Raw genomic sequence first — 12500 nt, 5'->3', positions numbered from 1 at the left:
GCACACGCACACACACACACACACACGCACATGCATGCACACGCACACACACACACGCACACACACGCACACACACACACACACACATGCATGCACACGCACACGCACACACACACACACACACACACGCAGACACACACAGACGCACATACACTGTGTGTTTGTGCATGAGTGTGTGTGTGTGTGTGTGTGCGTGTGTGTGTGTGAATAAGAAGCAGAGCCGCCTTTAGTGAACTTTGCAGAGTGATGGCAATGACTTCCCTGTTGCTTTGAAACAAATCAGTGACTGAGCTGTAATTCATTGTAATTGATGTATGTATTGATGTAATTGATGTGTGTATTGATGTAATTGATGTATGTATTGATGTAATTGATGTATGTATTGATGTAATTGATGTATGTATTGATGTAATTGATGTGTGTATTGATGTAATTGATGTGTGTATTGATGTAATTGATGTATGTATTGATGTAATTGATGTATGTATTGATGTAATTACATCAATACATACATCAATTAATTGATGTATGTATTGATGTAATTGATGTATGCATTGATGTAATTGATGTGTGTCTTGATGTAATTGAACTAAAGGTATGATTCTAACTGGACAACCTTCGATGTGAATAACATGATGTGAATAACATTAGGGAGGGATTCCGGTTGCCTCGGGTAAAAACCTCGAATTCCCTCCGGCTCCGAGAATAAAGCTTTAGCTTGAATGTGGCTCACAGAGGAATGGCTTTATTGAGCCAAGTGAATGAGCAACAGCAGCCACAGGATGTGAGCGTTACTATTCATAACAGAGTTTTCCTACACGCCTAAAAAACCTTTTCCCCCTCTGCTCTCACCTCTGCTGCTCTCCTCACAGGCTCTTTTACCCACTGGCAAATGGTACAGGAAAAGAAAAACAATGACTTCTGACCAAGAGGAGTCGTTACTGTGAATGTCACAAACCCCCCTCTCTCCTCCACTGAGCTATACTGAGCTGCTGGACGAGCGGAAAGATCAAGACAGATGAAGAACACGATTGCTTTGTTTCAAAGGTGGATCAGATGTTGTGGCTTTGGTGTGCTACAGGGAAAGTCTTGTGAATGGCAGATAGAGACGTGTTCCAGCACTTCAGAATTCCTCACTTCCAACCACAGAATGCTTCCCGTAAGGAGGGACTGGCGGAGGTGTTTGAATGGTGGTCACTGGTGCTCGTAAACAGAACGAGCCCTCCGGGGGCAAACCAACCCGGGGTGAAATGAAATTCATTATTGAAAAGTCTTACTAGTAAATGATCGCCGATTATTAAGTATTATATTGAATTCTCATTTCAGCCTCAATTAAGTCGACTGAAGAGCCATTGATCAGAGGCCTATTCTGTTTGCAGAGCCAATTCATTTGGACTATCGAGTGTGAGAAGGTGCAGATGGTTCGATCAGAAACATCTGAAGGAAAACCAAAGCACAAGCTACAAACTACAACCTAAGGCCGTGTGTCCATCTAGCTTCTTTTTCTGACCGTTTAAACGCTGGAAGTGCGCTGGGGAGCGCTGATCTCAGCGCACAAGATGCAAGGAAGCAGTCTGAAAGTAACGTTAGCTCAGTGCGGTAGCTAGCTTGATAGCTGACAGCTAACAATAGCTAACAACACACATACAGTGATTTAGCTCAACACTCACCACAAGTCTAGCCAATCTGCTCTCACAATTGAGCCTGTCTGTATCTCTTGTGATAGTTTCTCCATATGATTAGTTGTCAGAAAAGGAGCACCCGACACCAGCGTCTTTCTGAAAAGGTAAAATCTTTTCAGCTGGGAGCGCTGGGAGTCGGGCGCACAAAAACGCCGGAGCGCTGCGAAAATAGACGCTGGGCGCAGCGCACTTTCTCTAGACGTCCGTGTGCGCCCGCATATGCTCTCCCCCCCATTGGAAACAACTATAAAAAGACGCCGGAGCTGATGAAAAGACGCTAGGTGGACACAGGCCCTAATGCTCTACACATCCAGGTCAGAAATAACAAGTTACAGCTACGAGATTTCTTTAAAGCTTTGACTTGGAATAGGAACTCCTCATATTCAGTAGAGTAAATACAGCTATTATAAAACATCACGTATGAACCATGTTTTAAATATGTGCACGGTCTGCACAAATATCAGTGCACAGTATTGCTCCAGTGAAAAGACCCTCCTCCCGCATGTTCATCTTCATGTGAACTCCTCCTAAAGGCACTGGGCTGTGTGTCTGTTCAGACCTTTCCTCTGTGACATGATGGTCTTCTTCATGAGAGGCAGCCTTTCAGCTCATTACCATTTTCAATGGATTCAAGTACAGTTTCTGGGATTTGACACAATGGAGCCTTAATGGCCCAAAGGTTTATACAGTCCACTAACAGCAGGCCAACACAAATGGCCAGAGTCACTTTAAGGACATCATTGAATATTTCAGATGAGAATGAAAGAAAAACAAATATAGCCAATATTTTGTCTGTTGGAAGTCCATTTCCAAGTGAGCGGTCACACGGTCGACCCGGGTTACTAATCTGAAGCTTTGGATGGAGGCGCTGGTTAAGCTGAACACACTCACCGAACTCGTCACAGATGCTGTCGTTCTGCAGCAGGGTGGGGTGCTCGAAGGTGTCCCGGCAGTACAGGATCCGGGTGTTCCCGCCCAGCGCGGCAATACCGCCCAGCGCCAGCACCGTGTGGTCCGTGAGCAGAGACGACGGCTGCTCCCGGAGCCGCGCCAGCACCGAGCGGGGTAGCGGCAGTACTGCGGGTAGCTCAGTACCAGAACCCCCCGGCCGTCCTCCTCCTGGCCTGCAAACAAGAGGACGCACAGTTAGGACCGCACAGTTAGGACGCACAGTTAGGAGGCACAGTTAGGAGGCACAGTTAGGACGCACAGTTAGGACGCACAGAGATGAGACGGGCTTCCAAGTGAGTCTACATGGGAACAGGATTAGGGATGTTAATGGTTAATCGACAATCAGTTATTAGCCGTTAAGAATTGATCGACCAAACATATTAATTGAATAATCGACAATGCAGGCTATGTGCTATTTTACCACCATAGAGGAAGAAAAAAGCCAAGCAAGGAAGTAAAAAGTCCAGTGAGGAGAATTACACCCAAATAGACCCTAACCATATTCATTGTAAACAATGTTGAAATACAGAGTGTGCTTGGTTGAGTTGAGTAGGCCTAAAGAGACAGGTGTCAAAACCCACATTCTGTATTTCCTTTCTGTCAAAAGCTGTTTGTTTTACATAATGATTCATCGATTAATCGTGGTTGTTTAAGGAAAATTATTAAAGTTTGCATCCATAAACAGGATTTAAACAGAAAATGCTTTGAGAAACTACTATGCACATGTACTGCTTTTCAATGGTGTGGAAGGATAAGCAGTGTTAGTTTTACATGACGAGAGAAGAGGAGAGGAGAGGAGAGGAGAGGAGAGAAGAGGAGGGGAGAGGAGAGGAGACGAGAGGAGAGGAGACGAGACGAGAGGAGAGGAGAGGAGAGGAGAGGACGGGAGGGGAGAGGAGAGGAGAGGAGAGGAGAGGAGAGGAGAGGAGAGGAGAGGAGGCAGATATGAGGCAGACAGGAGGAGAGGAGAGGAGAGGAGAGGAGAGGAGAGGAGAGGAGAGGGTAGGAGAGGAGAGGAGAGGAGGAGGGTAGGAGAGGAGAGGAGAGGAGAGGAGAGGAGAGGAGAGGAGAGGAGAGGAGAGGAGAGGAGAGAACTTCATATCCATCCAATACTGAAAATGTCCAAATAAAGAAATAAAAGAAATGTGCAATAAACGTGCATTTTGATGCTGTTTCAAAATACTGAGTGATGTAAACTACCGGTAATTAATTGTGTAGATACTGTTGTTGCTAACATCAGCTTTCATCATCACTGTTGTTGATGAACTGAAGAAATAGTGAAAAGAAAATCCAAGTGTTCCCTTTCAGTTTGTCCTGCAGCTGTTTATATCACACAGATCAGTCTCAGACCAGAGCGCTCTGCCTCTGAACTTTGTACACATTACTACTGGCTGCCATCCGACGCTTGCTTATCTTAGAGTTTACCTTTGTTCTAGCGCTCATATTACTGCTCATTGTAAGTCGGCCTGGGTAACGGTGTCAGCTAAAGCTAAAGCTAACATGTCGTGTAAATGTGATTAAAAACAAAACAACACTTAGGGGCATTCATTCCTTTTCCAACGAAGGCTGAAATAGTTTGGGAGGCAGTTTCACAGCCTCCCCCGCAGACATCATACAGCTCAGCAACAAACTCAATGAGCAGTGAGCAGCCACCAGTGATGCCCGCTGAGCAGCCACCCAGTGATGCCCGCTGAGCAGCCACCCAGTGATGCCCACTGAGCAGCCACCCAGTGATGCCCGCTGAGCAGCCACCCGGTGATGCCCGCTGAGCACATCCCTCATGATGGGGTGCATGTTTGGAATGCTTCACGTGCTGCATGATGCATCATCGCTGTTGTGCTCAGAGAAATCACACGTGAAAACACCATTTAGATTGACAGGCTTTAACAAGCCAGCTGAAAGAAAATCCTCGGGAGCAATTTCTCTATCTGATGCATCGCTTTCGAAAATACGTGTGAAAGAGTTTCTCCACAGGCAGAGGTGTGTGTGTGCATGTGTGTGTGTGTGTGTGTGTATGTGTGTGTGTGACAGTGTGTGTGTGTGTGTGTGTGTGTGAGTGACACATGTGTGTGTGTGTGTGTGTGTGTGTGTGTGTGTGTGTGTGTGTGTGTGTTGTGTCGTGTGTGCGTGCGTGCGCGTGTCGTGGTGTGTGTGTGGCCCTGTGGATTGCTAGCTGCCTGCTGACCTTGTTACAGTCCACTCTATAATCCATAAAAACATATGGACGCCTTCATACCTGCTGCAGACAAATCAGTTACCAAATCATTTATGAGATAATACAACAACACATGCTAAATTTGAATTCTTGCTTTACAGTCCACACCGTAGTCTTTATAAAGACTAGAAACTGAGCGTGCTCCTTTCTAGCGCCCCCCGCTGCCTTCGCCGGCTGAACTGCAGCGCTCTCTCGCCCGCACGGCCACCCCAGTTATATGAGTAAGATGTATAAATGATGTATACAGACACTAACAGAACAGAAGTCATAGTATAATGTGACTTCATATGAAACCATATGAAGGCCTGGCCTATCATATTATGATTTGATCAATCTGGTCCTTCCTCCTGAGAATTCAATCATAAAATATGTCAAATGTTCTACTTGTATTTAATAGTTCTAGAGGTCACTTTAAATGAGATAAACCAGACTAAAAGTCCAAGAGGATGACTGCTGGTTTGAATTAACCCATTGATACCTGATGCAGCATTTTTGTGTATATCCCTCATTTGTGTGTGTATCCCTTTAAGACCGTGAACCGCGTCTTAAAGGGACACACACACAAATGCTGCATCAGGTATCAATGGGTTAACACAGCTCATATTTCTCTCAACGCTTAAAACAATACCTACATGGTTCAACGGTTTGATCAAGCAAAGTCACATGGTTTGAAAAAAGATTACATTTTATATTAGCCTAATTACTTAATGTGTCGTCTGCTTTTATAAAGCCCAGACCTAACTTTGACTGCTAATATCTGCTAGCATGCTGATGCTAATATATGTGTAGTGGCTAACTAGCTGGCCTTGCTTGCCTCCACAGGCAACATATACAGCGTAAACGGATGGATTAAAGACAGTTGTAGCTTGTGGTGTGCTCTGTGCTGTTATATTGTGGTGTGCTCAGCTGTTATATTGCGAGCAGGATTCCAGATTCAAAGGAAAGTCACAGTGAGTCATGAGAGCAGCAGATAACAACAATGAAATGTGCAGAAGAAACAGGAGGAAGGTCAACATTCACAATGTGTTTACAGCAGCTGGATTCAGCGCAATCAGTGGAATTAGCTCCACTATACTCTATACACTATACACTATACTCTATACACTATACAATATACACTATACAATATACACTATACACTATACTCCAACGACTAGCTTCAAAAGACATGATTCAAACCATTCAGATGATACGGTGTACCACACACACACACACACACACACACACACGACCGTAGCCTGTACACACAAACGCACACACGCGCACACATGTACACGCACACACACACACACACATACACAAATGCACACACACAGACGCACGCTTTCGCCACGCATTCATCAAAGATTGCAGCAGTTGTCGAATGCAATTACAGCTGGGAGGAAGAGGAGGGGCTTTGTTTCCAAATGTCAGGGTTTTATTGTAAGCGAGCGAGCGAGCGAGCACCGTCAGACCTGCTCTCTCTCCCCAGGACGCTCACTACATTTACCTTGATTACATTCAATTTGCAGAGAGAGCCGCAGGGCATTAAGAACTGTACAAAGACGCTGTAAGTGTAAGTGTGTGTCGAGTGTGTGTGTGTGTGTGTGTGTCTGTCGAGTGTGTGTGAGCGTGTGTGTGTCGAGTGTGTGTGTGTGTGTGTGTGTGTGTGTGTGTGTGTGTGTGTCGAATGTGTGTGCGCGCGTGTGTGTGTGTGTGTGTGTCGAGTGTGTGTGAGCGTGCGTGTCGAGTGTGTGTGTGTGTGTGTGTGTGCGCGCGTGTGTGTGTGTGTGTGTGTGTGTGTGTGTGTGTGTGTGTGTGTGTGTGTGTGTGTGTGTGTGTGCGCGTGTGTGTGGTGTGTGGTGTGTGTGTGTGTGTGTGTGTGATGTACATTGAGTGTAACGTACATTCCTTTTGTTCATAAAGCACGACCTTTCCAAATAAAGGACGTCCTTATCTTTACGTAAACATTCTAATTGGTTGCGGCCCTGAGAGAACGAGTTACGCAATTTCTCTGTCTCTCTCCCTCATTTCTCAGGATCTGTTTCTATTGCTTTTCTATTTCTTCTCTCCCTCCCTCTCTCTCCCTCTCTCTCCCTCCTTCCCTCCCTCCCTCTTTCTCTCCCTCCCTCTCTCTCCCCCTCCTTCCCTCTCTCCCTCCCTCCCTCTCTCTGCCTCTCTCCCTCCCTCTCCCTCCATCTCTTTCCCTCTCTCCCTCTCCCTCTCTCTCCCTCTCTCCCTCCCTCCCTCTCTCTCCCCCTCCTTCCCTCTCTCCCTCTCTCCCTCCCTCCCTCCCCCTGCAGTCCTCTAGGGACAGCGGTGTAGTCTGTTGGTATCAAACAGCTGTGGTGCAGCAGATTATTTTGAGAACGTGTTGTAAAGCTCCTGACCTCATAAACTACAATGGTGTCACGGCCGTAAATGCTACAGGACAGCTGAGGGTAACGGCCAGCAAGTCAATACAGCACTCAATATACTGTAACACACCACATAACACAATCATATCGTACAGTAAAAACAGAGTATATATTAGATCACCATGTGACTATGTGAATCCCTTTCAGAATGACATCCATCATCGCAGTTACGCAAGACATGACTCAGCCTTCGCTTTGTCTTGTTCTGTCTTGATTCATAGAGAAATATGACTTAATATAAATCATATGCTTCAGATATTGTTTTGACCAAAGTTTTCTTGAAATAACTGTTTTATTCATAACTGCAGTGTGTTTTTGTGCTGTTGATGAAATCCTAGGAACAAATGGGGGGGAAAAGAACAAGGACAAGAAGTACATCTGCTGATTGTCTTAAAAAAACACGCAAACTCTTTCACACGAGTGCAGAGATATGATTCTTCCTCCAGCACCACTTTCTCACAACATGCTTTTTTACAAGAACAAAACAGCAAAGAGGAGAAGTTACAGCAGAGCTTTGAGGCTCGCTCTCGTACTGTTTCTGTAACAGCACAGTCACGCTTTTGATCAAGTCAAACAACGGAACATAAAAACACGAGTGCAGCAGGAAAAAGATCTAATCCAAACTGCGCTTGACTGCAGTTACAGTATTTACTTCCTGCCTGAGTGCAGTTACAGTATTTACTCCCTGCCTGAGTGCAGTTACAGTATTTACTTCCTGCCTGAGTGCAGTTACAGTATTTACTTCCTGCCTGAGTGCAGTATTTACTTCCTGCCTGAGTGCAGTTACAGTATTTACTTCCTGCCTTGAGTGCAGTTACAGTATTTACTTCCTGCCTGAGTGCAGTTACAGTATTTACTTCCTGCCTGAGTGCAGTTACAGTATTTACTTCCTGCCTGAGTGCAGTTACAGTATTTACTCCCTGTCTGAGTGCAGTTACAGTATTTACTTCCTGCCTTGAGAGCAGTTACAGTATTTACTTCCTGCCTGAGTGCAGTTACAGTATTTACTTCCTGCCTGAGTGCAGTTACAGTATTTACTTCCTGCCTGAGTGCAGTTACAGTATTTACTTCCTGCCTTGAGTGCAGTTACAGTATTTACTTCCTGCCTGAGTGCAGTTACAGTATTTACTTCCTGCCTGAGTGCAGTTACAGTATTTACTCCCTGTCTGAGTGCAGTTACAGTATTTACTTCCTGCCTTGAGAGCAGTTACAGTATTTACTTCCTGCCTGAGTGCAGTTACAGTATTTACTTCCTGCCTGAGTGCAGTTACAGTATTTACTTCCTGCCTGAGTGCAGTTACAGTATTTACTCCCTGCCTGAGTGCAGTTAGAGTATTTACTTCCTGCCTGAGTGCAGTTACAGTATTTACTTCCTGCCTGAGTGCAGTATTTACTTCCTGCCTGAGTGCAGTTACAGTATTTACTTCCTGCCTTGAGTGCAGTTACAGTATTTACTTCCTGCCTGAGTGCAGTTACAGTATTTACTTCCTGCCTGAGTGCAGTTACAGTATTTACTCCCTGCCTGAGTGCAGTTACAGTATTTACTTCCTGCTTGAGTGCAGTTACAGTATTTACTTCCTGCCTTGAGTGCAGTTACAGTATTTACTTCCTGCCTTGAGTGCAGTTACAGTATTTACTTCCTGCCTGAGTGCAGTTACAGTATTTACTTCCTGCCTGAGTGCAGTTACAGTATTTACTTCCTGCCTGAGTGCAGTTACAGTATTTACTTCCTGCCTGAGTGCAGTTACAGTATTTACTTCCTGCCTGAGTTGCAGTTACAGTATTTACTCCCTGCCTGGGTGCAGTAACAGTATTTACTCCCTGCCTGAGTGCAGTTACAGTATTTACTTCCTGCCTGAGTGCAGTTACAGTATTTACTTCTGCCTTGAGTGCAGTAACAGTATTTACTTCCTGCCTTGAGTGCAGTTACAGTATTTACTCCCTGCCTGAGTGCAGTTACAGTATTTACTCCCTGCCTGAGTGCAGTTACAGTATTTACTCCCTGCCTGAGTGCAGTTACAGTATTTACTTCCTGCCTTGAGTGCAGTTACAGTATTTACTCCCTGCCTTGAGTGCAGTTACAGTATTTACTTCCTGCCTTGAGTGCAGTTACAGTATTTACTCCCTGCCTGAGTGCAGTATTTACTTCTTAAGAGTCGCAATCACAAATGCATGAAATGAGATACTACAGTCGTTAGCTATATCTGTCAGGAGAAACACCCGACAGTAAGAACGTACTTCTCAATCTATTCCAATACAGTAAATGCAACATAATACATTATGCACAATATTTGATTCACGATGGTGACAAAACCCAAGTGCAGACACATTTATTTGAGTCAAGCACACAGGATGGATGTGGAGGGCGAGATATTTGACCTGCCTCTTTCCTTAAGGAGGGGAGAGAGAGAGAGAGAGAGAGGAGTGTGAAGCCTATACGGTGTATGTATATACATTTATTTATTATTATAGCAGAAGAAAAGGAAAGATTTAGTGTCATTATATAGGGAGGAAATAACGTCTCTGTTACAGTTTGGTCCATAACAAGTGTGATGAATCGCGAGTCATAATAGCGGTCTCAGAAACGCCCTGGTGTGTGGTGGAACTCATTAGCTGTGGTTGAAGCGGCCTCCTCTGCTGGATGGATGGCTGGAGCAACGCGAGGTGAAATATCATCGATACAGCGCTGAATTCTGAACAAGGCCCCCTCCAGGAAAAGCTCGCTCTCCTGCTGTATTTCACAGCGCTTTTATTGGAGAATTTCTGTCAAAAGTTTCACAAGCCCAGAATAAAATCCACTTGTACAGCGTGAGCGTGTGTGTGTGTGTGTGTGCGTGTGTGTGTGTGTGTGTGTGTGCGTGCGTGCGTGCGCGTGCGTGCGTGTGTGTGAGGGGGGCCGCCGCGGAGAGCTAAGAGCAGCGGCTACACACAAATCCGACTGGTGTAAAACCGTGTCGTTCACATGATTCAAAAACCAGCTCTTCAACAAGATCCAAACTGGCCCACAAGCTCTGACAAGATGTTTGGAGGTTGAGTGTGCTCATCGTGGCCAGCTCTGTGTCACAGCCAGGGCGAGGAGAGGGGAGGCTGAGAAGCATTAGTCTCAGGGTATCTGTCAGGCGCTTAAATCACTCACTCCGCTCACATTTAGCTGTTGTCAACATTTCCACACGATCCGCCCGGGCCAAGGAATTTACTGGATCCCCCGCTGCTTTTGTGAGGTTTGGCGAGGAGACGGCGAAGCTTGTAACCCCGGGCTAATCATGTCACTTTCACATCGGATTGTTCTTACTTGGAGTGGTCTCACAATAAAACAAGTCCAAAAGCCCCGGCCGGACATATTTAGAGAAGAATATATTGGGGGAAGGAGAGGAGAGGAGAGGAGAGACCAGGAAAGGAGGGAATTGGAGAGAAAAGAAAGGAAAGAGAGCGAGAGAGAGAGAGAGAGAGAGAGAGAGAGAGAGAGGTTCGTTAGATATTCTCTCTCCATCCTCCAGGCTTTGGGCTCCTGTGCTCTGTATTGATCTCAGAGGTTGTCCTGTTTCCATTTAGCCTCGTCTCCTAATATATAACATATCTGATTCACCCCCCCCCCCTCCCTCTCTCTCTCCCCCTCCCTCCCTCTCTCTCTCCCCCACCCCTCTCTCTCTCCCCCTCCCTCTCCTCTCTCCCCCACCCTCTCTCTCCCCCTCCCCTCTCTTTCTCCCTCCCTCCCTCCTCTCTCTCTCTCCTCTCTCTCTCTCTCTCCGGCACACTCCTGCTGCATGCCCCCTCCTGGCTGAGGGGAGCTGACACTGAGAGGGGGGCTATATAAGCAGCAGCAGGCGCTCGATCTGGCTTATTGGTTTCATGCTATTGAAACCTGACCAAATATAAAGGCGAACAGCATCTGTCAACGACACCCAATGAAACGGTGTGTTTTGGGGGGATCACATTTTGAGTCACGGCGACCTTGTGTTTCCTCTGAAGAGAAAATGAGATGAAACAAGGAAACAAATTCAATTCATCTGCGTGAATCATAGCTTGATAAATCTGTGAGTGACTACACTGTCCGGATATAAAACAAAATGTGCTATAACATTTATATAGATATATAGATATATATATCTATATCTATATCTATATAGCTATATCCATCTATATATCTATATCTATATAGATATAGATATATATCTATATATATCTATATATATCTATAGATATAAATATATAGATATATAGATAGATATATATATATCTATATCTATCTATATCTATCTATATATATCGATATCGATATATATCTATATATCTATATATAGATATATAGATATATCTATATATCTACTGTATATATCTATATCTATATCTATATATCTATATCTATCTATATATCTATCTATATATATATATATACGGTATATATATAGATATAGATATATAGATATATCTATATATCTATATCTATATCTATCTATATATCTATATATAACATTACTCACTAATCGCAAGCTAGTGTGTGCTCAGCTAAAAAAAAAGTGCCATTAATCATGCATGAGCTGCTCCATCAATAAATCACTATATTGAAATAACACAAAGGCAAAGTGATCACAGAGCATGTCAGCGACACTCACAACACTGTGCTGATTTTGTTCAAAGGGAGTCGCAATCTGGATCATTTTTCATATTCATTTAGTGGAGCCGCATAGCATAACATAGCATAACATAACACACTGTGTTTGCAAAATGACTCAGTAGCCGTCACTCGTCAACCTCGCATCGCTCACAGGCACCGACTCGCCTTTCCTCTGCTCATGATATCAGCTGCAAGCTGTGCTCACACACGCACGGGCACGTGCACGAGCACGCACGAGCACGCACGAGCACGTGCAGTGCACGCGCGACAGTGCACGCACGAGCACGCACGTGCACGCACAGCCCTTGAAGAGATATCGAGGCTTTTACATTCACAAGGCATGTCTGTGTACGAACTCTTCAAAGGGAATCTATTCGCACAAAAGGGCACTAACACCCAGAGGAAATGTTCTATTGAAACTGTACAGAGAACAGAGAGAGAGAGAGAGAGACAGAGAGAGAGAGTAATATGGAAAGAGAGAGAGAGAGAGAGAGAGAGAGGGAGAGAGAGCCCTCCATGCATGTTGGCTCCTGTTCTTAATTATAGCAAAGCAGTAAAGTGGCTCGTTCATTTCGGCGGGGCGGGCAGTGCAGTGAGGGGCAGGGCAGTGCGGGGGGGGGCGGGGCAGTGCAGTGAGGGGC

The 12500-nt window shown here is 45.1% G+C and overlaps 1 protein-coding gene across 1 annotated transcript in view; it reads right to left on the bottom strand.

Moving 5' to 3' along the window:
- LOC310796369 (AT-rich interactive domain-containing protein 5B-like) overlaps positions 1-12500 on the bottom strand; it is a gene marked incomplete at its 5' end in the record, with an annotated part of 92610 nt that overhangs the window by 50234 nt on the left and 29876 nt on the right. Inside the window, 2 exon segments of the mRNA XM_083658559.1 lie at positions 2574-2745; positions 2748-2806. Coding sequence (XP_083514685.1) covers positions 2574-2745; positions 2748-2806 — 231 coding nt within the window.

The sequence above is a fragment of the Poromitra crassiceps genome (genome assembly GCF_964638095.1).
Source record: "Poromitra crassiceps genome assembly, chromosome: 22".
NCBI classification, from domain to species: Eukaryota; Metazoa; Chordata; class Actinopteri; order Beryciformes; family Melamphaidae; genus Poromitra; species Poromitra crassiceps.
Note: the sequence above shows the minus strand (reverse complement) of the source record. Positions and strands in the feature narration are given on the sequence as shown.